The sequence below is a fragment of the Labrus mixtus genome, chromosome 18 (assembly GCF_963584025.1).
Source record: "Labrus mixtus chromosome 18, fLabMix1.1, whole genome shotgun sequence".
Classification (NCBI taxonomy): Eukaryota; Metazoa; Chordata; class Actinopteri; order Labriformes; family Labridae; genus Labrus; species Labrus mixtus.
Window position 1 is genome coordinate 12,582,624 of NC_083629.1, and position 27,443 is coordinate 12,610,066.

Genomic DNA, 27,443 nt, shown 5'->3' on the forward strand with positions numbered 1-27,443 from the left:
GACCACTTGAAGAAACTGGCTGTTTCCAGCCCTGCGTAATTGTCGAAGGGAGAAGGGGTGATCTGACATTCCCATCCTCATATTGGGATCCATTAACATTTCCCTGTTATTTTAACGGAGCCAAAACCCAGAGTCTACTGTATCTGCTTGCTTGATTTTACAAAGTCCTATCTGGAGTCCTATGTGACATTTCCATGCTGCAAAAGGAAGAAAAAAAGGGGGTAACTGTGCATTCCTGATAAGAAAACAAGTGACATTTGTAGTCCTTTTCAGTAACTTGTTATTTTAGAGTTTGTCACATCTATGTAGCTTAAGTGTGCAGGAGAGGCACAACTTCCTTTCTGTCAGTGACAATGACAACCACTGCATCTTTCTCTTGGAGCGTCTCTCGCTGTCACAGGCCCTAATCCTGGTGCAGCGGGGATGACAGGTGAGTGGTGCCAGAGCCTCTGGTCTGTGACTGGAAGCTCCTGGAGAATTTCACGTGCACCCCTCTCTTGTCTCCCATCGATTCTGCCACTTCCCATTATTGTCAATCAGAGCGGCGGCGTCTCCACGGGAAGGAGCTGTACAGCAGGCGATTGCCAGGGCAGCGGGGTGCAGAGAGCGAGCAAGCTGCCATTACGCCAGCACGGGGACCACCAGCGCCCCTCTCGAGGGGGCTGGCCAGGCAGGATGCCAGGACTAAAACTGAAACCTTTTGCCTTACAACACCTCGTGCACATGGTTAAAAAGCCTCTGGAGCGGTTCTGTGTAGACAAAGGAGCAGCTGAGGCCCCTGGCTGCAAACATAGTTTTACCCCGCTGTCAGCAGGAGAGAAATGCTGCTCTTTCCGAACCGAACGCCTTGTTAGAAAAATGATATAATAACAATGAAAGGAATAATGGAACATAAGTGTGCTGCAGGTTAAGGAGGGGTTTGGGTTGTGGCAGCTCTCTGAGTGATCTTTCAGTGTGGCCATATCCCCTTCTGGCTCCTAACCCTGAGTGGGCCACTAGTGTGGTACTGTGCAGGCGTTGTGGTCAGGTAAGGCAACCATGCAGCAGCTATAAGCCCCGGAGATTGATGGGCGCAGGGCCCTCCCTCCCTGTGCTGTAAAAGATTATCCGCTCACCCGCTGGAAACAAAGCTGTGATGGAAATTCGTCTCGCATCATCAGCAACAAAATATCTACACAGCGGAGCGGGAGTCTCTCATTTTTCATGGGCTATATATTAAATAAAAAAGAGCATTAAAGAAAAAGGGAAGGGGTGGTCTGAGTGATGGCACTAGTTAGTGTTTTTTTTTTTTAAATGGGCCACTTGAATCAGGGAGATTATACAGTTTTTATTGGCTGTCAAGAAACACAACTTTCTGCGTACTTCACCCGCTGCAGCTCGTAACGCTCTGATTAGAATGCCAGCAGAAATGAAAAGGGATGGTGCTGGTGTAAGGACATGAGAAACCGCAGGACAAGCACAGATGCCCTGAAATCTGCTCCCCCTCAAATACACTAGAGGACCATGTATGCACACACCAATGAAGCAGAGTGAACAGGCCACACACCCAGAATTTACAAACCGAGTTTCACAGTCAGATCGGGTGTAAACGACGGAGCAGTGCCTTTTCTGAACCAGATACAAGAGACACATCAAGCAACAGTGTTATCTCTCGCTAAGTGAATATTGCATTCAGCTGATATGTGGTATTTGAATTTTCCATTAAAGAGGGGTATATGTGTCGGAGTGAAAAAGCTCAGTGATGCTTGCTCATTTCAGAGCAGGCAGTGAAAGGAAACCTGGCTTCACAGTTGCAGTGTGTCATAGCGGTGATAAGGATGAAGTGATGGAGGGGGGCTCCAAGGGGGGGGGGACTAGTAAGAAAGCTGACTGCTGTTACTCACAGGGTCACCTACACAGGAGCTCACAAGTCGGTTTGAAGACTATCTATCATTTAAAAAGGAACTCAACTAACTCAACCTGATCACTGTGATCTTCAGCAGTGGTTTAGAAGTGTTTTGTAAAAGCAGAACTGATAACCTCACAAGTAAAAGTGGCAGATCGAAATCGGTCGTTAAATCGACTTGAGCCACTTCAGTCTGTTCACGTCTGTCAGCTTGTTCAAACTCAGCTTTCAATTTCCCATTGCCGAGGGAGAGTAAGAGAGGGTAACATCAAACTCCCAAACATGACAGAGCTGGCTCTTTCTGACGAGAGGAAGCCATTGATTTTTCCTCCATTTCACCATCAATCTGGTGGAGAAGAGGTGGCTGCTGGTGCTCAGACAGCTGATGATGTGATTTGTAACCGTGGACCACTGGTGAGCAGAGAGAATTGCTCCGACTCTCAACACTTGGCCGAATGACTACGGCCGTCTTCAGCATTCAGTCGCAAGATTAACAGTGGGGGATCTAGTGATAATCTCCATCAGCCAAGGGAGTATTTTCTCTGTGAGCCACACTAACATTTGTATTCAGCAGGGCCGCTGTCAAATCTTGTGGGGTTTCTGTCACTCCAGAAGCAGCCCTATGGATGGTGAAGTCAGTCTGTCAGCCGTTGGGTCTGTCCACCTCTTCAGTCCACATTAAAATATCTCATCACCTACTGGATGTGTTGCCATTATAATTTTGATCCGTATAGATTCTACCAATTCTTCCTCTTGTGCCACCATGAGCTGTTACATTTGTAGTTTAGAGCTAAATGTTTCCAAATCTAATGGATGTAGTGCAATGAAATTTGGTACACAAGTTGATCTTGGTGACACTTTTATACAGCTCTCGGCTAATTATATTCCCATGAACATCAACTGTTGATTTTTGAATGCTAATTTGCAAATGTTAGCATGCTAATACTTTTAAAAATATGGTTTGTGACCTTATTGTTACTTCTAGCGCAAGTGGAGGTACTCAGCTAGGTCCTGCTTAGAGATGCACACTACTAAAGGTACCAAACAAAAACTATTTTGGTGCATTCATAGAATTAAAAAGCAGCTACAATCAAATTTCTACTGAAACAATAACACACAACTCCAGTTAGCTAGCAGCAGCCTGCTAACTTAAGCGTATGTTTGCGTAAGGAACACGTCTATTACAAAAGTAGCTTACTTTAAGTACACACCATTAAGTTACAGTATTATGCAGTGGAAATTCCCTTTCTTCGTCGTCCTCATTGTCGTCTTTATTATCTTCAATGTTACGCATCGCACTGTCTCGCCTCGTTGGCAATTGGCATTCTCAAATTGGCAGTACATGAATCCGTAGTCACTTCTCCTTCATGATTAAAGTACCGCTGCCCACAAACAGCTGGTTAGCACCAAATTGTCATATTTCACTGAATCAACTTGACTTTCTTTACTCTTGGACTAGAAACAGTTAAGACTGCAGTGTCTTTATATTGTCCCAAACTTAAAAACTCACACACAGGTAATCAAATTGCACAACATGCAGCACAGGTCAACGTCATCATCACTCGCCTCAATTTAACGTCACTACGTAAACTAGGAGTAAAATCTGATTTACATTTGTTCAACATAATTAGAAGCCCTGTCGTACTTGTAACATATTCACTCAACAAAAAAAAAATCACACAATCATGATCAATCATTTATTGCACACAAATCAGCATTTGAAATAAATAGATACTGTAGTACTTATTCCTATAAATACTCATAACATGGAGACATTATTTCAACATCACAAGACATGAAGATAAGACATTACATCATTAGAAAAATCCTGTTGCATCATTTTGAGAACAGGCAAATGTCTAACACATTACAAACTTGAAAGAGTTTGAACCCATAACAGCTCATTATTATGTGTATACAGCAGAGAATCAACCTCGTACTGACATGTATTTTGACAGTTCATAAACGCTGCACTGCAGGTCAGATTACTTTTTTTTTATTTTAATGTCTCTCTAATATCTAGCGACAACATGCAGGCTTTCTGAGTGAGGAGTAATCCTCTTTAGATCATTTGCAAAGCAATTAGGCATGCCTCCGCTCCTATTAAATATAAAGATAACAGCCTGTGAGATAAGATGCTATTTGTACAACATATCAAATGTGGATAGCTGCCTAAGAGCACTGATAACATGGAGATATATTTAAATCCTTGTAAATGAATTTAAAATTAAGCCAGTAAAAAAACAGAGACATAACTTTTATCTATTATTAAATTTAATTTATGTATACTATGTCCTCAGCCCAAAATCCTCAATTAATGAACCTGTTATGATGCTTAAATACAACACATTTAAAACAGTGAAATCACTTTAAATGCACATCTCATAAATTGACATTCAACAGAACAAGGCAGATATATACAGTTTTAGCTGCCAAAACACATTACATATTGTATAATATATTGATTCTTGATAGTGCTGTATTGCCACACTTATAGTCACCAGAAACCCTGACCACACAAGGTTGGATTTTATTGTGAGCAGGGTTTCCGGATCAAACTGGGATTCTTTTGAAACCCAAAGTGAGTTGAACTACGGTGACTCGCAACATGCATTTGTCAGCAGGAACCAGAGAGCCTCTTTTGCATGTGTTTCTATCATCACTACAGTCTACACAGCAAGAACAAACGCCACTGACAAGAAAGGAGCTACACACACACAAAAAAAAAAGCAAATTCCCCACTGACCTGTGACCCTGAAGGGGACCGAGGGGGCTGCCCTGCATGCATACAGAGGAGGTTCAAACAGAGTTTATGACTGCATTATCTCTCCTCTTCCTCATCACTTCTCCACCCATCAGTGGACACTACCAGCCACGGTGCTGGAGCAGACAGACCAGGCATCACTCATTCACTCGCCTCCTAGGTGCCTTTGTCAGGTGATTGCTGGCGGAAAAAGGAAAACAGATCAATACATCTCCCATGGGCCTGACAGGTAATCTTTACCTTGGATGAAATATGAGTGGTACCAAGCCGCTGGATTCCTTAACTGTAACAGGGCAATTGACTGGCTGTGCGGAAGCCATTCTCCCAACTTCCTGGCCATTGGAAATTCATTTTGGGGGCATACAGTCTGTCTGAGATGTCGATATGGTGGCTGCTAATTACCTGAGAGGCAGGTGAGGTGTTTCCCATGCATACTTCTCATGTAACACCATCTGAAATGCTGCGTCCTCCTCCCCTGTCAAGGCTTTGTCACCGAAACACAGACTGACAGATAATGCCACAGCAAGAAGAGCTTCTGAAAATACCATACACTCAATACCTCAGCATCAAGGGGCATATGTCTCAAAGAAGTCCCCAACATATTTATCAAAATCTCCCAGTTTTTTTTTTTTTTTATTACCACGATCAAACGTTGATATTTCTATCAATCTGCTGTGTTTCCTGGGCTGGGAAGAGCCCACAATCGGACTCCAAGGTCCAGCTCGAGCAGCAGATACATGAAAAGTATCTTGGGCAGGAGGGGGTGGGGGTTGCTCCCTTCCTCTACACTTTGACTGATTCCTGTGGCAGGATGTCTTGTGTGAGGCATCCATTTAGACGAGTGTGCACACACAGCATTTATAAATGTCATCCCTGGCCAACATGATCACATAAAGCCTTCTCAGACGGATTATTGCAGACGTATAACTCATGTTAATTGGCAAATCTCATTCTACTAAAGAGATTCTTCTCTTAAATAAGACTTTAAGGTGTCTAAGAAGACATGCAGCGTGCAGCTGAATGTAATACGGTTGGATTCACTAAAAAGGTTTCTTATGCACTTATTATAGTAAGTGCTTACCTGTGTAATATGTACTAGGAGGATTTTAGATATGAGTTTTTGGGGGGGGGGGCATGTTAAAAAAAATAACACAAAAAAGAAAACGGCTGCCCCTGTAAAATACTTTTCAAGATGATTGCAAGCGAGCTGAGACTATCTGGTTATGTGCAGAAGTAGCACTTCTGTTTTTTAAAGACTTCAACACTTATCACCTATACTGTAGAGTCCACTTTACTACAATAAAAAAAAAAAAAAATTCTAAAAATGCTGCTTGTTTTCGAGCTTGGAAAATTGTTAGCGTTTGATCTCACTGTATGCTGCCATTGATCCTTTAATGCATCTGATGGGGCGCGAGTCGGAGAAATGTATACCCCAAGGGTAGGTGAAAAGACGGTGTACGACTCTCCTCGCTGTCTCCAGCAGCTCCTCTGACTCCTTTTCTTTGCCTCTCTCTGCACAGCGCCAAAAGCAACTAATCCACCACTACTGAAAAAAAGGCCTGTTCAAACGGATTTGCAGCCGGCCTTGAACTTAAATACATTTGGGCAAAATTTGAATATGGAAGGTAAGCTGAGGAGAACAGAGGCAGGCCTCCGAGGACGGCGACTACACTCCCTCTGTGTTGTGCTAATGAGCACCTTTGTACACACTGTAGCTTTTTAAATCCATGTTAATGGGAGGCCTGTACTTTGTGTGGCTCTCTACCGGTGGTTGCCTCTCTGAACTTTGTAGCAGCATGTGGCAGCTAAACATTCTGATGCTCAAATGTGTCTCGAAGCTAGCTACGTGCTGCTGAACTTAGAGCAAAAAAAAACTGCACAGCCGCCAAACATTTACCTGACTCCCTTCCCAGTGTTCCCACTGACAATCGCTGTGCTACTAGAGTGGACATAATTGCTGTATTTTATGGTAGCAGGTGGCCTGGAGACCATGTGTGTGGAAACAGGAGGAGCTGTCAAGTCTTGAGTCAAACAAGGGGCCTCTTGAAGCTGCTTTCTTCCTTGAGGAGATGGCGGAGGGTTAACAAGGCTTGATTGCATTAACATTTGTCATGCTTAATATACTAGCAGGAAAGAGTGGATCTGGCAGTCACATGCTGATTTTAGGAGAAATGATTGTATTTTTTCTTTGTCTTTAAGATTCCGTAGTGAGTGGAGGATCACTCTTTTCTTCCTCTGGTTCTGTAGCTTTGCTTTCAGCATGCTCGTCCAGACTTAGGTGTGCCTGTCCAGCCTCGTTTATGGTCCCCGCTGTAAGAAAAGATAAACTCTCAGGGTGTGCAGAGGTGAATGACTGGGAAAATTTGGTGTTTGGTCCCACAGCCTCTTGGGTGGAGGTGTTGCTGGCTCCCTGTGCCTCCTCCCCCTGGTGATCCTTATGAAATGGGTTGCTAGCTGTAGGGAGATAAATAAAAAAAAAAGCCCATATTGAATTCTAGACGTGTAACACAACACAAAGAACAAACAGTAAAAGATAAGCACATAAATCACATTTTCAATGGACAGCCTCTCAAATAAAAATCTAATTTGGCCCACGACTCATGGATCGCCCACTCTTTTAGGTATATTAAAATAAAACTTTGAAGCAATCCTCATCTAATAGGTTAAATATTAATGAGGTTTTGGTCAAGTGAGCCAAATCCAATTTGGCCCCATATGACTTGTGGACATGGTTATTAAAAGGCCAATCTGTGCTGCTCTTATGGCTTAACTTCCCCCCTCTCTGGTTATGGTGTGGAAGAAGCTGTAGGTTTTTAACAGTTTTTAACTCCATTCATCACAGGTTCACATCTCACTGACCGCACTCTTTTTTTTTTTAACATCCTCTTTCTCTTAATCTCACTCACTTTTAAAGCTTTCAGTCACTGAGAGTGAAGGGAAATATCTGAAAGTGAACCAGAGCCAATTTTGCAGCAGACAGAAGAACTCTAAAACAATTGCAGTCCCTAACACGCCTGATAAATAAATCTTTCCTGATCTCGACCCAAAAAAAGAAGTTTGCGGCGGTCACACAAGACATTGGGGAGGCGGTCCCGGGAGCAGAGGACGAGGGAACTAGAAGTGACATTGTGGCTCTGGGCTGTCTCAAAGGATTAGGCATTACAGCATTCACTGGCATGTGCTTTTGCTCCTTCCCATTATATCTGCTTGTGCCTCTTTCCAGATGACTTCTTCCCCAAACTGATCCGGCGGGCAAGATAATTGATTAATATTTCTTGAGGGAACGATGACTAACCGTTGCTGAGGTTCAACCCAAACACTCAGGTTAAACAGAGTCAAAGGCTTGGATCAAAATTCAGCGTTTTTCTTATTAGACCGAAACAAAGAAAAGGTTGGGAACATTTTAGTTTGTGGGTGTGTTAACATATACAGGGCAGAGCAGATACGAGCGTCTGCTGTAGTTCAAGGTCACCAGCAGGATACAGTATGCATTTTTACACTGAAAGAATAGACAAAAAAAAACCTTTTAATGATTCAAAAAGAGAAAGTCATAATTTAATATCATTACATTATTCCTGCTGATTGTTGGGCCTGTATTCAAGTTTCTCTTGCGAAGCTCTTTGTACAGTGAAAAACCGTGCACGTGCTATTCTTGCGCAACAATAGTAGCAATTTAAATATGGTACATCACAAGTAAGTGTCCTGCACTCTCTCACATGTGGTTACTGTTTGTATTATAAAAGTGCTGATCCTGCAGAAGAAATGGCCCATGTGACTGGTGTATTGATTCTAAATTGTGTTATGTGATTTTTTTAACTGATTCATGCATGGGTAAGTAGCATTTAGCTTTTTTGGAAGGTTAATTGTGGTAGTCTGGTAACTACTTCACTCACAATGATGTAGTTTTATTGAATGGTTTCCATGATACGTTGGGAAATAATCTCTCTAATCTTGTGAAATCACTCTTTGGGCTTCAAACCGTCTATAAAATAAAACTGTCAGACAAGTTTAGAGAAAATAAATCAGAAATTTGCAGAGTAACAAGGACACCAACAGGCCCAAATGTTTGAGGACTACTTGTTTCATTTACAATGTGTTTTAAGAAGAAGAAGAAAAATCCTCTGAAATGAACCGAAGTTGTAGTTACTAAAGCAGCCAGTAGACGTTTAGTGAATAACAAAGTGCAATCTAAAAATACACTCATTTACACTTAAGTTAACATACTGTGTTCCTCTGCTATTTAAAAACCCATTTAAGACCTTCACATACACCATCTCATTACAAATATTTATCTTTTTATTATAAGAAACACAAGTGATAAACATTAATCAAACGCTTACATAAAAGATGGCCAGAACACCTCCACTCAACTGGTTTCACATCAAGGTCAATAAAGACATTACAACGTAAAGGTTTTCTGTCAATGGGAGAATTACAGTACATGCATTTATTGTGGGTGATAATGGGTGGCTGAATGGAACCATCGTACCAGCTTAATAAGCTCTCGTGTGATGCTCTCTAAAAACAATCATTACAGGCCTTCCTGGAGCACTCCCCTTCCCCCTGTTTATTAATCAGCTAATTACACATTGACAGTAATGGGCCTGCTGATTCCCACACTTAAATGAACAGGGTTGAATAGCTCTTTAATGATTAGCCTTTGTGTTTCTCTCTGCAGCTCGCTCTCCTTGGCACTCTCTCTCTCTCTCTATCTCACACACACACACACACACACTAACGAGTGATTCCTTAAACAGCACAATTGACAAAATAGGACGTTCAAATCAGGCCTCCTGGCGAGAGGGTCTGTTCCCAAACAAGTCAAGAAGCACCTGACAGCCTGAGCTATGATTAAACTCATCTGGCCCCTTAAATATGAAACAAAACAGAAAACAATTAGAGTTGTGACAAAAGCAGCAAAGCCCATGGCTACACTATGTCAAATTGGGTGTGGGTCCCAGAGAAAAGCTCACCCCTGCAGCTACAGCTAAAAAAAAAAAACACTGTGAAAGTTTGGTGGAGCAGCGCAGGCAGGTGCAGGTGGAAGCGGAGGAGATGGGTGGGGGCGAGGTAGGGGTTTTCTTTGAAGGACGCAAGCAGGGTGTGGAGTGGAGCCGGAGAGGGCGAAATAGTGCGGTGGGCTGCATTTCTGTCAGCAGAAGTGATGGCTGAGTGGTAGCGTTATTTGTCTTGTGCTGCCATACGGCCCCTCGCACCAGCCTGGGCATTAATGAGAGGGGGCCGGACCGCCGGGCAGGAACATGGCGGGCCTCCGACGCAGGTGATCTGTCAAGCAGCCGTCTTGCTCGGGCAAGGAGACACATGAAGAGAGAGGGGAGAGGAGAGGCGGCCAAGCTGACCGAGGGGTCCGGCCTCAACATGTGCACCAGCATGGGGCTCTGTACGACATTCAGAGATAACGCACTAACAGTCTGACGAGGTCAATCACACTGACTGCAACCCGCTTATTAAGTCCAAACTCTAACTCTGACTGAAATACAGCACACGGGATAAGTTCAAGTTTTGGTTTATTGCCATCATCCCTTTATAGAGATAGAGATGAAGGGCATTATCAGCGACAGCAGGGGAGGAGTAAGATTGCAATAATTAATTAGTCTGTGAGCGAGATCAGCCAAGGCTATTAAAATCCATCAGGATCTTTACACTCACTGATTCATCTTTGCCTTATAAATAACTCTTCTTAAACCATGGTGAATGTAAAATGAATTGATTTTATTGTAAGTTATTTGGGAAACATGTTGTTTTTTCTAAATTTTAAAAGATATAAATATTCGAAGAAATGATTTCTCATGTACAAATTGATCTAGCTAAAGTGACAATTTTAATCTGTACTTTTTAAAAATAATACCTGATAACACAGAACATGAAACATTTTTTTGTTCCAGATCTAGTCAGCACCTGTTGGATTGAGTTGGATTGCTGGATTGATGTTGGTGTGAAAAGCAGAAAACAGGCAATTTAAGGCTGAGAAATGGAGCGGTGATCTAATCCAAACAGATACCTGGCTTGATAAGTGTTTTTGTAGTTTTTTTTTCTTCTCACAGCCAGCATCAGCAGTGCCGTGGAAGTGCTAAAAGGGTAAAGAAAGAAGACAAAGCAACAGCTGGGTACCGCCTCAGTAATTCCCAACGGAGCCCTGTGAGACACCTCGCGCCGCAGACTATTTTCACTCCTGATTACAGAGTTTCAAATCAACCACTAAAAAAATACAACAATCCACTTCCTCTGGCCAACTCCAACAAAGACTCAGCTGTCGTATTCACTAAGCGCAACACAGGGAGCCATGCTTTTCTGTCTACAAATTGGAGTCTTTCCATGCAAACAGGATGTTTACCAGAAAAAAAACAACACTAATAAATCACTGAATGTGATTTTTTTTGTATCTGTTCTGTATACATTCATGGCAGAAAAGCAACAAAAATAAAATTTGTACAGGGAGAGTGAAAGCTTGTCAGAGTGAGTGTGCATTTCCTGGTAGTGTTGAGATTACTGAGGAGAGACATGGTGCAGCGGGCTGCCAACGTAAAGATTTATACAGAGCAGTTGCAGCTACAGAAACTGACATTGGACGACATGGGATGCATGATAAATCACGGTGGACAGGGGGCACTAGACTCGAGGAGCAGGAAAACACTCTGAGCGGGGCTTTTGGTGTGTGTGTGTGTGTGTGTGTGTGTGGGGGGGGGTCAGATCAGGAAGTCTCTTTATGCAAGTTTGCAAAAGCATTCTATTTTTGAAACTTACACCAGACAGTAAATCATCTTATAGGACAATCCTTTATAGTCAAAGCTTTCCATTTAGCTTTTTCGGCATGATGACAAAAAAACATATTTCAGAAGAAAAGGAATCAGGTACCTGTCTCTTTAGATTTTGGAAGCGTCCCCCCACCCCGTCCCCCTCTAACACCTTTAACAACTGACTCTGGGTCTGTTAACTGTCGAAAAACTGAGGGATGCCCCTTGTTCCGCATGTTGAATATGAGGGGTCCTTAGGGGCCAGGGGTGAATCCTTTTTTACTTTTATGGGAAGTGGTTGAGCGCTGGGGAGGTGAAGGACAGAGTCGCTAGCCGTTCCATCACTCAGTGCAATAAATGGATGCAATCTGTATCCAAGTAAAGCATTGGCTGTTTTTAAATTCCACCTCTTTTATCCAAATGAATGATGGACCCTGGTACAGTGCACTGTGCAGCGATATTAATATACATCACAGGTCTGTAGCCCTCACTAAATCAGGGAACCACCAGCATTTGTTATTTAAATGACAAACAGAAGCTGGAGCATGGAGAGGGGGCACGGAGCAGAAGAAGAGGTGGACAAACCAATTCAGATTTCAATCCGAGAACGACACAAGGCCCCGAGCTGTGACTCTAATGAAAAAAGGCAGCTTCACTGGTCCAAACAGACACAACAGCTGCTGCTCAGTGCCACCTCAAATAGGGTGAACTCCACATCACACTATTCTTCTTCCACATTACAAATAAACGGAACACAGCTAGCAAGTCGAACGGTGTCTTTTTCCTCTGCTTAAAACTTGTTTCTTTTTATTTTTTAAGACCTTACTTCCATGCCTGCTCCGCTAACTGTGCTGTGTGGGGTTGCACAAGGTCAGAGTGACTGTCTGAGCTAAATGCTAACATCAAATGCTAACATCATACTTTCTTATAGTGATCACATTGTTATTATGATCTTAACTATGTCAACCTGCTGGGTCAGCTAATTGTTTCTCAAACTTTTTCTGTCATGGCCTCCCTCTAGAGTGGGAACAATCAAGCCACTACAACCTGCAAATAATCAAATACGTATGTTAGCAAAATAGCTATAAAAAAGAACGCTTGTGTTTGTCCCCCACATGATTTATTTTCAGGCGTACCCCCACTTATAACTAATTTCTAATGTTCACCATATTAGAATGTTAATACTTGCTTTACACGACTTGAAGTTTTGACCCGATGGTGGTGCCTAATAAGTCTATATGAGAATGGACTTTCATCAGTACTGATACTATGTGAAGTGTTGAATGAAAATTGATAACAGTAATTCCATTGAGAGGTATGGAGAGGCCAGAGATTCAATAGTAGCTCATGTGTGGATGGTGTTACCTGATGTTGTGGTAGTTGCAGCTCCTCTTTCCCTCCTCCTGGACTCTCCTGTGCTCAACAGTCCCAGAGAGACGTTAGTCTGCCTGGTGGGACACACAGATATAAAGATTAAACAATACTAACCATATGATAGTGCTGCACCCACAAGTTCCAATTAAACATATAGAAATGTTATAATTTCACATAAGTCAATAAACGCAAGTGTTTTTAATCACTGCAGCTTACATTTTAACTCAGTCTGGTTCATATTTTATTACACCTTCATTTTTCTTCATTAATACATGTTAACACCAAAGGGACTACTGGATGAGGAGTGGTGCCTGCACAAATCACACCTGCTCTATGCCTCCTGTGTCATATGTCAAAGCCCTGAGATGGGAAAAGCCCCCTCACCAGCTTAATAGCACTGGGTTCGGAGATGTAAAGTTAAGGTCAAGGTCCGTTCCATCACTAGTGGGGTGTGGGGGGGGATGGAGAGACAGCTGATGTGCTGGGGTATGTTTGTGCACAGGAGGTGGAGTGAAAAGAACAAGAAACAAGATGTGATGGCAGGAACAGAGTTCAAATATTGCACGGTAAGATATAATAAACTAGAAGCTAGAGAATGTTTAAAGAACAATATTACGTGCTGGTTTGAAATGCATAAAACAGAACCTGTAAAAATGAGTTTATGACAGATTTCAGAACAGAAGAGAGCTCCTTGTTAACCAGCTCAGCTTATCTTAGTCTGCAGGCTACAAAGAGCTCACAGCTCTAACAGACACATGCTCCAATCAGGCCCCGTCAGGGCAGCCTCTTAACAGGCAGCGCGTTCTGTGACCTCAGCACCCATAAATCACATGACGGCTGTGCAGGCACAGGGTGTCGGGAGCTGTGCCGGGCATGCTTTGAGCGAAGTCTCTATGTTGTATAATCAATAGATATAAAAATAAATGGCGTGACCGTTATTCTCTCCCTGCTACCCCTCTCTAATAAAATCCCAGTAATGCATATTTCATTTACTTTTATACTTATTGATTACCTGTACTCCAGTTAGTAAATCACGCGCCTATCGATCCCTCAATCGTACCTCTGTCGGACAGCACATAACCAGCCATTTGCGCCCCTGATAAAGAGCTCAGGCATTGAACTCCCCACAGTAAATCTTTGCAAACTAACTTTTTAATTCCAAAATCGATCGACGTTTAAACGTCGCATTATTTCACGAGGCACGCCTGAGGTATTAAAAGTAATACCCTGATGCATTTGGTCTTAATGTGTGGAGGTCCATCCCTCCGTCTCCTCCCTCATTACACCGAGGCCGAAGTGGCTCAGGGGCCCCTGCAGCCTGGAGGGAGGTGAGGGCCCTCCCCTGCTGCTGAGAGCTGAGGGGTAGAGCCGCTGCGGGGCCACCAGAGCCCAGAGACGCTCAGCACAATGCTAATCAAACATGAGAATACCATCAGCTGGCTCATTAACCAAGGCAAAACACCACCATTCATCTCTGAACAGAACCCAAAGGCTTTTTATAAGCTTGTTACGCAGCTCAGTGTAAAACTGAGACAAGTTGTAAAAAATGAACAACACTGTTTTTATATTTAACATCTGTTCCTTCATCACTTTTAAAAGCTCGACAGATGTTGGCCCCGTTGTTTTGTCCCCTTAATATACAAACACTGTGATGAGAAAACAAAGAGTGACTCAGAAGCATTAAGCGATGAAAAAAACACAGCTCGTATGTAATGAAGACGGCCAACAACAACGGAATTCTGAAGACACAAGGACACTGAGGAAAAAGTCTCCGAGATGGATTTTTCAGGTCATATGAGACACTTTTAAATGCAGTGCGGTCCCTAAGGGTGCAGAGTAAAACAGCACTGACACAGGGTCAATTGTAATTTTGGCAGCCACATCCAAAAGCAAATATATCAATTAAAAATAATAAATCAAAAGAGGAGTGAGATGCAGTTACAAAATGGCCATCTATTTTCATTAGGGTACACAGCGCTTCAGGTGTGAGCAGGATCTCAAGATTAATAGAGGTATTCAAATGAATCAGAAAGGATTAGGGTCTCCAGGGAACATGATCAATAGCCCCAAATCAATAATCAATAGGCCACTCACACCAATATACTTACTGCTGACACCGAGATCTCACAATTAAAATGAAAACTGGGAAGGGAGTGGCGTAAGACTATGATTTATCTCACAGCACAAGTGTCATTTAGAAATAAATAAGTCAATAGATAAAAGCTGCAGCTGCCTGGCTCAGGTGGAAGGCAGTTATGCATTTTAACGTGGCCGCCGGCCCCCGAGCATTACAGCCAAATCCCACAAAGCACGGCGCCCGTTCACAAGCCGATATGAGGATAAACAGCATGCAACCTCATACAGCCTTTATCACTTAGCATCAAATCTCTGATTGTGGCCGTCAACCGGCGGCAAACAGGAGATGACAGCTTTTATTAATACAGTATCATTTCAACCTGGCCACAGTACAAGATTAATGCTTACACTCTGCCCACGGAGGAAAAATCTTTTCTATCAGGGGTGTTTGGAAACAAAGAAAATCAAATATAAGGGAGCTTAGTAGACCTGAAATGGATCATGCAGGGAGGGCGCTCTGAAGAAATGAAAATAGAGTTAAGTTGAATCAGGAGTGGACATTTCAAAGTTTATTAAAAGGAATTATAACACTATTCGTTGTCATGCAAACACATGTCTTTATATTCTGTTGTGTTTGCATGCGAGTGTGTGTTTTGGAGGAAGTTAAGGTAAAGTTAAGGAAGTGAATGGGTGCCATGTGTGCAGAGCCGGGTTGTGAGGACAGAGACGCTCTCTCACTGGAGAAGGGATTTGAGCAGCTTGGGGAGATGGATTCAGCTCGTGCCGTCCGACGGGACACATCAGAAGCCCCTCTCGTCAATCCCCCCTCTCTCTCTCCCTCGTTCATTTGGGAGTATGATTTATACTTTTTGAAGTGAAGGGTCTTGAATCCCACTATAAAGGAATTAAGAGGTCTCCCCTGAGTCCGCCATTCAAATGAGAGCATGGCAGGGATATGAGGGCTTTTTAATAGAGAGAAATTAGTATTCACAATGCCTCAAACTGGAATCTGAAGGAACCTTTCAGGTGGAGAAGAAAGAGGCCAGTTTAGAAAAAGAAAGCCCTAAGAAGTCAGGGGCTTTTCATAGCAGTCGTGTTTTTGCCCCTCATCAAGGAGTGCTGGAGCTCTCTGTAAAATAACCCAAGAGAGAGGCGGGAAAAAGAGTGTGTGAAACAAAATTAAGAATGCACCATAAATAGGCAGAGTGAAAACAATACAATGAGGAGTCCTGCAGTCCTGAGGCTGAGGGAGCTAAGCGGCTTCTCAACAGTCCCCCATGCAGATCCAACAGATCCAGGGATGACTGGGAGCCATGAGATGCTTTGACAAACACCTTCTGGATAAAGCTTTTTATTTTTTATTTTTTGTGCAGTCCCAGAAATACAGGGTTCTGAATCTGCATTACTACTATGTAAACACAAAGTATTTCTCTATTTGGGAACACTGACCTTGAGAACTATTGAATTATCGTATTTAACTTCAGTTTATACTTCAGGCCTGGATTGACATTACACTTATTTTCTGTTCGGTGTCAAGGAGACCCGAGGGCCTCTTTAACAGCTCAAAAACAACTTTAAACTGTTCTACTGTTCTCATAATGCTCAAATTGACAAATGAACACACCATGCATTACTCAAATGTTGGTAAAACATGAAACACTGCCTTTTTTGGAATCCAAACCGTGTTTAAGGATCAACACAACATTTTGTCACCTTAATAAAATGCAAGTTTATTAAAAAAAGGAAGACTAAGAACTGCAGAAATGCATCTATTTGTAAAATATAATGAATCAAGATGTTTGTTTACACACATTGTTATCTGTTTATCCATGTCAATTATGTACCACTGCATGGAGTATGCATCACATATACATTTAAAAATCCTTCTCTAGTGTATTTAACATGAGTATCCTTATTTTAAGACATAGATTGATTACACTTCATTCTGCAGCAAACAGGACTAACAGTCAATCTCTGAAGTTGTTTAGTCTCATGGACTAAAATTTCCCTTTTTTTAAACTTCAGAAGGTCTACACTTTTATTTATTTTTATGCACAGGTCTAATTTTTCCAATGTTCCTTAAACAGTTTATAGGTTCCACTTAAATTGCACATATATATATATTTATTCCTGATCGGGGTTATGTACATTTTTCTTTGTATTAGTCTATTTTAATTGCATAGGTTTAATTTTATTTCATGTAGGGGCTTACTTACATTTTTGTTTTGGGTTAATATATATGTATGGGAGAGGGGACAGCGGTTGTATGTTTATTTGTAAAGTATCTATCTAGCTAAATAAACATTTTCAGTCCTTTACAACTAACCGACTTCCACACACAGAAACACTGAACAAGATTGGTCTAGTTAACAACAACGTGTGCTCTGCTTCATTTGAATGACACAGCAACAGAATGGTCCATCAATATATTGAACTTTGATTGAAAAAGACTGAATCCAAAAGGCCCTTGAGTAATGACTTTGTTTAACTAGTCAACTACCTGTTTCTGCAGACTGACGAGGGACATCTGAGACGGGAGCTCTCTGACATCATGTCAATAGGACACAAAGGCTTCGACTGGAAATTGAGAGTATCAAGATTTAGATTTTTAAATGACACCATTTAAGTCTGAAAAAAAGGCTGAAAGTAAAATACGATATAAAAACATACCTGGGATCGTTCTCGTTTCCCAACAGAAGGCAGCCAAAAGCTAAAAGAAGAAAATGGAAATTCAATTAAAAAAGAAAACAGATGAATTTAATAACACAATAGTTCTACTATGTTTTAAAGACTTTAAGGCAGTATATCTTACTCTCTCTGGTACGAATCTTGAGAAAAGTGTCGGAGTCTCTTGACAAACACTGGCATGCTGTTTGCCTATAAAAACACAAACCAACAGCCAGAGTAAGAAACAAACACCATAAAAACTGAATTGTTTTATACTAGCGAGGAAGATGTCAGCTTGCTTTAACCTTGCTGGGCAGCCGTCTTCTATCCTTCCTGATGCAGCAGGAGGCAGCGCCAGGCGCTCGTTTCAGGTGTGAATGATACCGATTCCCTGGAATTGCAAAAGGATCAGAAAAGATGTTTCAGAAATACAGAAAAAAACAAACGCCTCTGCCACTGATAGATCAAGATGGCTCTGCAGTCAAGTGATGACTTACACACAAAATAATGTGCAGCAAGGTCATTTTTTATCATGCAAAGTAATGTTCTTGATACTGGAAACGATGTACTAATTAAAGGACAAATGCAACATGCAACACCTGGCTCCCTTCTTCTATGGAACAACACACACATTTCAACTACAGTAGTCCTTTCCACGGAATAAAACTACTTTAACACTGCCCTCATACAGTACCTCTCTGAGAGGGCCGTGCAGGCTGCAGGAAGGTGGGCGAAGGATTATCCTCAAGGGAAAGCTGGTTGTCTGAGTCCCAGCTGGGCAGCAGGCCGGCCACACCAGCTCCAACTCCACAGTCCCCTTCAAAGAACCAGTCACTCTGCTCGTCATCGCCTGTGACAGGGGAAATGTTGTGTCAGCCCACGTCACTGTTAAAGCCTATTCATACTCAACAAACCTAACTTTTGCTACAATAAAAAAAACTCAAGGCTTCACATGAGTCATGGCAGCACTCAAGACACATCAATTAACCAAGTCAGTCATTAAAAAGCTTGTTCAAAATGATTCCAATAAGTACTTAGAGTGCTTTTTTTGGATAATACAACACAACAAATCTCTTTCAGCCCAAAACACTATCTTTAAGCAAGTAGTCTTGTCCCTGAACTAACCCCAATTTGAATGTCATCAGGCAGGCGCTACAAAGTCCCTTTGGCCTGGAAAAACAAATACAAAAATCCTGAATTCCCTCTACAATAACTGTCCTGAGCAAAATAAAACATCAGAAAAACTACACGGAAAGATAGATTTAAAGCTCAGATAACAATCTTTCAGCCTAAGAAGATTTTTGTTGTTGGATACAATATAGCCCCTTCAAACTTCAATATATTTTAGCACTTCTTTGAGTTATTAATATTAAGGTAAAAGTCATTCGGGAAAACCTGCACTGATGTCTTGTCATGGTTTTAGCTGTGCTAGCTGTAAAGTAACACATAGCAACTATCTAGTTGTAACTTGATAAAACAGTGATGTGTGGAGCTGCAATAAGATTCCTCTGCTCCATTAGGCTAACATTCGGGTGTTTCGTTGGTTAATGCAAAAAGTGATGAAGCCTGTGATAGCAGGGTGTGTTTTTAGGAAGTCAATAGAAGATACGCTTCTGTATGTTTGGTGGCGCGTCCGACAAACTTCAGGGGAGCTTTCACTGACACGTGTGCACAACAAACTGCAGCCCTAACACACTACCAGACCAGCAGACGACACCCGTCCTGTCCCCAGACAACCAGCCCATATCAGACCTGTCAGTCAGCAAAGGAACATGCAGGAACCATGCTCCTCACAGTCAAGGTGTAGTGACAACTGTTAAATCAGAGGCCGCCTGGCCCCACCATGGCTAATGAGATTAGCAAAGGCTTCAGCGCTCATTAACACGACATGACAACGTCTTATTAGAGTCGCCTGGGTGCCCAGCAACCAGACAATTGTATGGAAGCCTCCCTCTGTATAGCCTCAGCATTCCCTCAGTTGGGCAGGGTGTCATCCAAACCTGACAACACTTCATCTTTCTCTCAATGATCAGGAAGCTCAAAAAGTGGGTTCTGAATACTCAACATTAGATCAAGCTGTAAAACCCAGTTTGAACAAAATGAAGAGATCAAGTTGTTGTTGTTTGTCGTTCCCCTTATGTCTGAGTTGTTGTTGTTTTTTATACCTTGTCTTCCCTCATCATTGGTGAACAGGCCGGGGTCACTGCTGCATGTGCTGCTGGTTTCCCTGAAAGAAAAAAACACCACATGTGAATGATCTTCGCTGACCTGTTTCTTTGATCTGAATGACATTTGAGAATAAAGACGTTTTGATTTTTCATATTTCAAAGGATTGAATCTTTAGGTCAGACAATGTTATAGCATCTGAAAAGTGAACAATGTGAATCTTAGATTTACAAGCCCCCGTAATGTCAATGTTTAACATGTAACATTCAATAATAAAAATAATGAAGAAGTCCAGAGCTAGAGGTCGACATAAATGGAAATGACACAAAAAGACAGAACCTGGCGTGTTCTCCCTTGTCGCGATGGCAAACACAAAGGCATGAGGAGAGGCTCTGATCGAAGCCACTGAGTGACATGCACAATCTAATTGAATATCCTCCGCTGTCAGCTCCAATCTAATCTGGCCTGCGTTGTGGAGGATGACAGGAGAGCGAAACACACTCCCCCCCCTGCCCGCCCCCCTCCCTCTGGGTGTGCCCCACACACAAAGTGGCCCACAGACGTGCCGCTTCCACACAACTGGCCAACATCTGCTGTGTGGGCTGTCGCTTCTTCCTGCCTAGACTGCTCCGTTGCCGGCAACCCCCGGGCAACCCCTGTTACACTGCCTCCTCACCCTCTGTGCCCCCTCCGCTACCCGAGACCACCCGGGGTTTTTTTTAGCCTTTCTCACACCTCCGTCACCTTGAACAAGGACCTCCAGACACTCCGAGGTCATTTGAAGGATGGGGGTGGGGGGGTGACAAGAGCTGGAAAAACCAATGTCCTGTCTTGAATTATACCAAATTGTCAAATTGATGTCTTTGCATCCTTCAAAAAAATGTAACAACAAGCACATCTGTTCAATAAATATCTTAACAATCACTTTGTGTTCTTTAAAGTTCTATTCTTAATATCAGTCAGCTTAAAGGACAGCTGACAGGATAATATTGAGGTCCTTCATTGGTTTATTTCCACTCACTCCTGTACACTGTATATTTGATTCTCTCTAATGTGTATTGATCCGCAGGTGAAAATAGTAACCAACAAACGCACTCTAAACCCTAAAACCGAGGTGCATAGCAGTGAATTTTGAAGTGGTTGTTTTATTTCTAAGAGTGTGTCTAAACATTATTTTATTCTTTACTGATCTTGACATGGTTGTTTTACCTTCAACTGTATTTTATTATCAGTTATCAGATGCATAATAATGCCAATCAAAACATGAAATAAGGCTCATTAAAACTTCTCTTTAAAATAAGTGGAGCCCGATGCTCCTGATTGCCTTGCATTTTGCTTCCTGTTGATCAGCGCTGACCTTGCTCACAGGAAAAAGCTGGAGGGTCAGATATGCGCTGATACGGTGCTTTGCCATATTGCAAAGGCCTGCAAGAGACGGCCGGATCAGAAAGACGTCCGTAAAGCGTGCACGTCTTTCTGGCCAGATGGTCCTGCATCATCTCCCTCTCACATCCGAGAGAAGCAGATGTGCGTGGGAGCCGGCCTCTCCGGGGAATCTGGAAGATGTCTGGCCCGGGCCGAGTCATCCCAGGCTGATTCCCCAGGCCTCAGCTCAGCTGGACCCAACCTCTGGACACATTGGCTGGCCACTGGAGCACACAACACTCCAGCATCAGTAAAAAAAAAAAAAAAAAAAAGGAGCTCTTTAACAACTATCACTTTGTGTCTAAAGATTTTTGACCTGAAGTGCGACATCTTCTTCGATTTTCTAAGTTTAAGAAATATGGATGTGCTTCTTTCTGCAAAGTTTGAAAGAAGAATCACAGGTATTAACAATTAATTAGAGACAAACATTAAGAATTTATCCGTATTAAAGGTGTAATGTGATGTCGCTTGGAGCGGCACAGGGCCAATGTGAGACCATTTCCATTAAGTACTAGCTAATTAATGCCATGAATAATTGAGACCACCATTTTTCTTAGGGACCAAAAGAAACACCTCTGCTTTCTTCAGCAGTGACCTTTGGCAAGAAAAGTTGACAAACATTTAGGGCAAACTTAGTCTTTCACGCAGGCATAAAATAGTACTCCCCCCCCTTAAGTCAAAAATAAGATATTCTATTGTGGATTAGTGCTACAGAAACAAATAAGTCTTAATTAGATAAAGCACCATATGTCCATGGTGAAACAAAGCCAAGGGCAAAAACTAAAAGTGCATTCCAGCATTTTAGAGCCGAACCCCACATGGCTCTATTGTCTCTATACAAGCCAAAGAGGTGAAGCAAAACACAGTATCCAGATGAGCACTAATCATTAGGATATAATCCCCAGCTCCTGGGAGAGGCAGAGCAGTTTGCACAGAGATTACAGCCTAGCCGCCATTTATTGAGCCGGGGCTCATTCTACAGAGGAATAAAGAAGAGGCAGAGACGGAGGGGGGCAAAGCGCTGATAACAATGGATCTGTGGGCTCTTCAAACAAGCCACCCCAACCCGAATCCATGCCCTCTTCCATGGGCGTCTGATTATAAGGTTATCCCACCATCCCTGAGCAGCAGTAATTGGATTAGTCTCAGAGATTTATGAAAATTAACTTCAGCAAATGCTGCACTGCTTCCCCCCAAAAAACTCCTCGTAGAGTTTGCAAAATATACATTACAGCGAGACGAAGCTGAGTGTGAGAAAAGCACACACAGGGGCTTTTATTTTCTTCTGGTGGCAGGGTTGGAGTCACCAGTAGCAGCTCACATCTGGAGACGGACGCTGAGCCCGGGACAGCGTCTACCCCACAGGTGAGGCCGGCTTGCTGGGCCAGCCTGGGCGCCAGGTGGCCTCACTGCCAGCAGGCTGGGCCAGGTCTAATCAAGGATGTGGAGCCCAACTGGAGCTGCCAACATCTGCTCTCCTTGCACTCGGGTGGCTGTAGGCAAAGCTCGGCTCAGTAAGAGGAGTGACCTTGAGGAGAGGCTTTGGAGGCCGCACACTCCCAATAAAAAAAAGGTAAATAAAATGAATGGCACAGAAATAAAGAGTGTTTTAAAAGACATTTCAACAGTGGCATCTGAGTCCAACATCCACTGGACCATACACTGTCGGAGTGGAAATACTTCTGTTGTACCACTGTCAACCCCTCATCACTGCAGCCATTTGTTCATTTCCTTTGCCCCTGCCTCAGTTTAACCATTAGATTGTTCAGCCCTCTGTTACTGTGGCAGTCTACTGAGCAGCAATCAGGAGCGTTGGCCTGGTGTAAGTGAGAAATGATTGACAGCATGCCATGGTGTTCCCATTTATTTCTTCTCCGGAGCTGTTTTCTGTCAGAACGGCTATTGATTTTTCCATAAAGTAAGAAAACAAGTACCATTTAGGGGCTGGAGAGGTCAGCACAAATTAAACCAGAAGATGTAAAGCCTTCTGTCTGTCCCATTACCGGTTACCTCAAATGTCTTCTTCTCAGAGGAAATACATTCGGGCCAGAGCACGGCAGGGCTTTGGGTAGTGGAGCTCCCTGGCTTAAAAGACTTATTGAATGTTATACTTACACGACTGCAATGCCCACCGGTTATTATCTGATTATTTTACATTATTACACATTTGGACCATGGGTGATATTTAAAGCCAAGAACATATTTTTGTACCATGAAAAAATACAACCATTCCCCTTAGTAATATGTGATGGTAATGATAGAGTAGGTCTGAAACACTTGAGGTTATCTTATCTTTACCTGTTTTTATGATCCTTTATTAGTCAGTGTCATCTGTATGCAACATACCTGATTTGGACTGCTAAAATGTGTAGATTATTTGTTTTTCTTTTCTTTTTTTTGTACATTTGTAGCAGCACTTTTTGTTTGTCGATGTCAGTCAGTGTGTTGGTCAATCACTATGACTGAAACATCTCAAAGTTTGCTCTACGCATTGGAACATTTGGTACAATCATTCATTGCACAAAGACTTTCTCATATAATAACTTTGATTGAGCTTTGTCTTTCCCTCCAGCGCCACCATGGGGTTGAGTTCCTTGTTATTTTGTTCTCAGAGCCTCTTACTGTATGTGCATACTGAGCTGTGCTTTGCCTTTTAAGTGCCCCAAAATCAGAGAAATATTTTTGTTTTACAGACACTTCAGTTTGTCCTGTGAAGAAATGTAAGGGCAAATAAGCACATGCTATCATATGAGGGCACTGAAATTAAGTCTGTCAATAGATGTTTGTGTTGCCAAAGTAAGCATTTACCTCGAAGTTTAGCCTCACACAGCAACACAATTTAATTTTTTGGGGATTATTTAACAAACTATTGACCAAGATGACTGTTCACTGGAAGCTGCTGTATGAATAAAGCTGCTTTATCCTGCAAATTTAAGTCTTTTAGTTTTTGACTGTTTCTTTGACAAAACATTAAAAATTTTAAATTTTAATTTGATCTAAAGGATATAATGATGGGCCTTTTTCAAGACAACTTCTTGACAATTTCTTCTCTTCCTCATTCTACAGTATATGATAACCTCTGCCTCACAGTGATGATATAATCTCCCTATCTGCCAGCACTGAGAGCCACATTTAGTTTTACTAAGTAGAATGCACACAAGAGGGTGCACTTTGGGACACTGGGACAGGCCCAGCTTTAATTACCCAGCCCGAGACAAGAATTCATTTCAAAACAAATCAATAGCACACCAAGTCACTTATTTATTTGTGACAATATTTCTCGAAAGGAAATAATGAGCTTGCAGATGCCTGGGGGCATAACTATCAAAGAATCCTCCCTGGTGATCATTTCAGCTATAGGAGATGAAGATGAAGAGACTCTATCATTCATTTTTAATGTCTACTCCATACTTTAAAGTGGACTAGTATGATTGTTATACTTTCTTTTTTTGTCTCGTTGAGGACGGGCTGAATATTGACAAGTGGCTCCATGAAGACAGGCAGTATAGATCATCTTAAATGTCGCCTTGTTTAATTGCCTCTGTCTGATTTTAGTTATGCCCATGACTTTTATGTAGGTTTAACTGCCTTTGTAACTTTCCATTTAAAGGGTAAAAAGGGCTTTTAGAGTTTTGAGCTCCTTCTCCAACATGTTTTTAATCTTGACTCTTTGCACATTGACAGGGTTAACTGTTGCTGAAATACAGCAAATCAAATTTAGACTTTTGAAAACTGGAACTGCTTATTTTTCACAAATAATGAATGCAATTTATATTGATAAAACCTTTAAGGGACGCCAGAGGTGGATTGGATATTGTCTTATTGGGCTTAAATGTAACACATTTATAATAAATGAGGGGTCTGGTTGCTTACTTAACCACAAAAAGATGAGGAAATCATGAATATACATCCTTGAAATCTAACATTACCCCTCAGACATGTTATCTTCTGCAGCATCTCGGTGTTTCTTGGCCATCTTCCTCTTCCACCACTCGTTTCCCATCTGCCTTGCTCCCTCAGTCTGGTGATCTGCTGCGACCCAACCACCAGACCTCTTCTTAGATCCGGAAAGATGCTGAATCCTAGAAGGCCTGTGTCTCCGCCTCCTATCTACACCTGAGACCTTCAACTTCTGCTGCAACGTTAGTGTGATGTCTGGGGTCATTCTTTTGACCTTTCTCCTCCTCCTGAGCTGCCGTCCAGGATTATTCTCAGTGAAGGAGTCAGACTCTGGCCAGGAGGGCTGTCTAGTCCTGACTGGACCTCTCATGACGGAGCGCCATCGGCAGGTTGATGTCACGTCATCCGAGTCACTGCAGTTGGCTAATGAGGCAGCGACTGTTGAGGAGGAGTTCCCTCTGAACACTCTGGCTTCATCCAAGCTGGACTCAGAGGCTTCAATCCAGTATCGTCTGTGCTCCAGAGAATAGAGGGAGGAGTCACGGCAGCGCTTGCGGCCTCTGCGGCGGCGGATTTGTCGGCGTCGCTGCAACGGACTCAGGACCATTTCCTCCCACAGTTTCCTCTGCTCTGAGGGCTGCTCCAGAGCAGACACCAGGTCCTGTACCAGCTCATCCATCATGGTGCTGGAAACCAAAGACACACGATATAACAGAATGAACAGAAGGGCGCGCTCACACTAAGCAATCCGTACTGTGCCCAAGCACCTTCGACTCCCAAAAGTCCAATTTGAGTAGTTTGACTAGTGGAAGTGGTCCATACTGTGCTAAAGCATGGTACACTTCCTTGGCCCTGGCATGGTTGGAAAAAGTGGCCTACAAGCACGGGTTCACAATGTGTTCCTATCCACAATCACTTAAACAGTGGGTTCATGTTAGTCTGATGCAGAGGTCGAGCGTTAACTTCAAATTTGGGCCGACCGTTCAGAGTCAGTTGGATAAAACCAACATGAACTTGGGGGGGTCTTTGGGCAAATCTGTGACCATCTAGTAAAAAAGACTTGATGACGTATATGTACAAGAAGTAACTGTGCTCAGGCTCTCGTGCAATGTGAGCGCAGTCCAGCAGGGGACTGAGGAGGGAGTGCTTCAGCATGGTATGGAGCAACAGGGCCTAGTGTGGGTGCGCCCTTAATCATGTCAAGGAAAAGATTTCAACACCATTGATGACATCAAAACAAATAGCAATATGCGAGTTTCTACAGAGCACTGTCGATATCAGGTTTTCCATTACAAGTTAATAAGGGTCTGAACCTTTACACACTTTAAAACGCTTCTGAGGGGCAAGTTAATTTGGGTTAGTGCATAAAATTAGATCAAGAAAACTGATCGTGACATCACTGACTCTATAACCTTTTCATTACCAACGGATTTTGAGTTTCATTTATAGGCCAACATGAAATAAGGATGGGACAGTATATCCAATTAGGAAAAAAAAAAAATGTTTACTGTCAGAAACCTTGCCATGGTGTTCCTTGAGTCCTTTTGTTATTTTACAGTACTCTGAGTCTCAGGGCAATGTAAGCAAATCAATAACAACACCAGTTTTATTGCCTCAGGTATAACCATACAATGTTTCATGTGATTCACAGAAAATAATAATGCAATATTTTTAAAATCTCAACACATATTACATTAACTGTCTTCATAATGTGTCAGCCTCACATCACGAACCACTTCTTTGTACATTGGAACTGCTGAACTGAACTAATGTGACATGACATATCTCCAAAAGAGGCAAAAACAATGAAGACCCTGATATTGAACAGACTGTGTTCTGTTGTTGATACCGGAGTTGACAGATTTCCTGCTGCGGTGGTTATCTCTGGATTCAGGTGTGACTACAGTATGGACCTCTACAATAGCGTTTTTGCGTCTCTTATAAATAAATATTCACGGGCAGATTCTGTTCTGGAGATGTAAGATTGTCTAATTCACACTGTGAGCTTCTGCAATACAAGTTAAATATATATATTTAGCAGCTGTACAACATCACTGCTGGAGTACAAAGCAGAGGCAGCCTCAGCTGTGTGCATGCTGTGTGCAGGCTGTTACATAACAACATCTTACACGTGAGCTCAGCACAAGGACGGGGCACGCACGCACACACACACACACACACACACACACACACACACACACACACACACCTTCAGTTCACTAGCCGCGAACACAAAGACAGTTTAACAGCGTTTTACAGAGCAAACGTGTTTTGTCGATATGGTTCTTTATATTTGTATTAAAATGATGTAGGTGTAGGCATACAGTGTACTGTGAGCACTCACCAGTCGCAGCTTGTCTTGTTTTGTTTTCAGTACAGCTGGGACAGCAGACGCACTTCCGCCCTGCGCTCTCCAGCCAATCAGGTGTCT

At 42.5% G+C, this 27,443-nt stretch overlaps 1 protein-coding gene across 1 annotated transcript; it reads right to left on the bottom strand.

Moving 5' to 3' along the window:
* Positions 1-3,568: 3,568 nt before the first annotated feature.
* Positions 3,569-27,443, bottom strand: LOC132992949 (G patch domain-containing protein 2-like). Its single transcript, XM_061062550.1, has 10 exons — positions 27,357-27,443; positions 25,042-25,698; positions 19,687-19,748; positions 18,216-18,371; positions 17,827-17,912; positions 17,667-17,731; positions 17,525-17,564; positions 17,355-17,431; positions 12,770-12,852; positions 3,569-7,103 (listed from the first exon to the last, which is right to left on the bottom strand). Exons 2-10 carry the CDS (start codon positions 25,692-25,694, stop codon positions 6,844-6,846), a joined length of 1,482 nt encoding a protein of 493 aa, XP_060918533.1. The 5' UTR covers positions 25,695-25,698; positions 27,357-27,443; the 3' UTR covers positions 3,569-6,843.

Coding starts and splice junctions, on each gene's coding strand:
- LOC132992949 (XM_061062550.1), bottom strand. CDS start 25,694: ATGATGGATGAGCTGGTACAGGACCTGGTGTCTGCTCTGGAGCAGCCC. Junction 12,853..17,354: donor TCGTCAGTCTGCAGAAACAG/GTAGTTGACTAG, acceptor GTGTCCCACCAG/GCAGACTAACGTCTCTCTGG. Junction 7,104..12,769: donor TGCAACTACCACAACATCAG/GTAACACCATCC, acceptor ATCTCCCTACAG/CTAGCAACCCATTTCATAAG.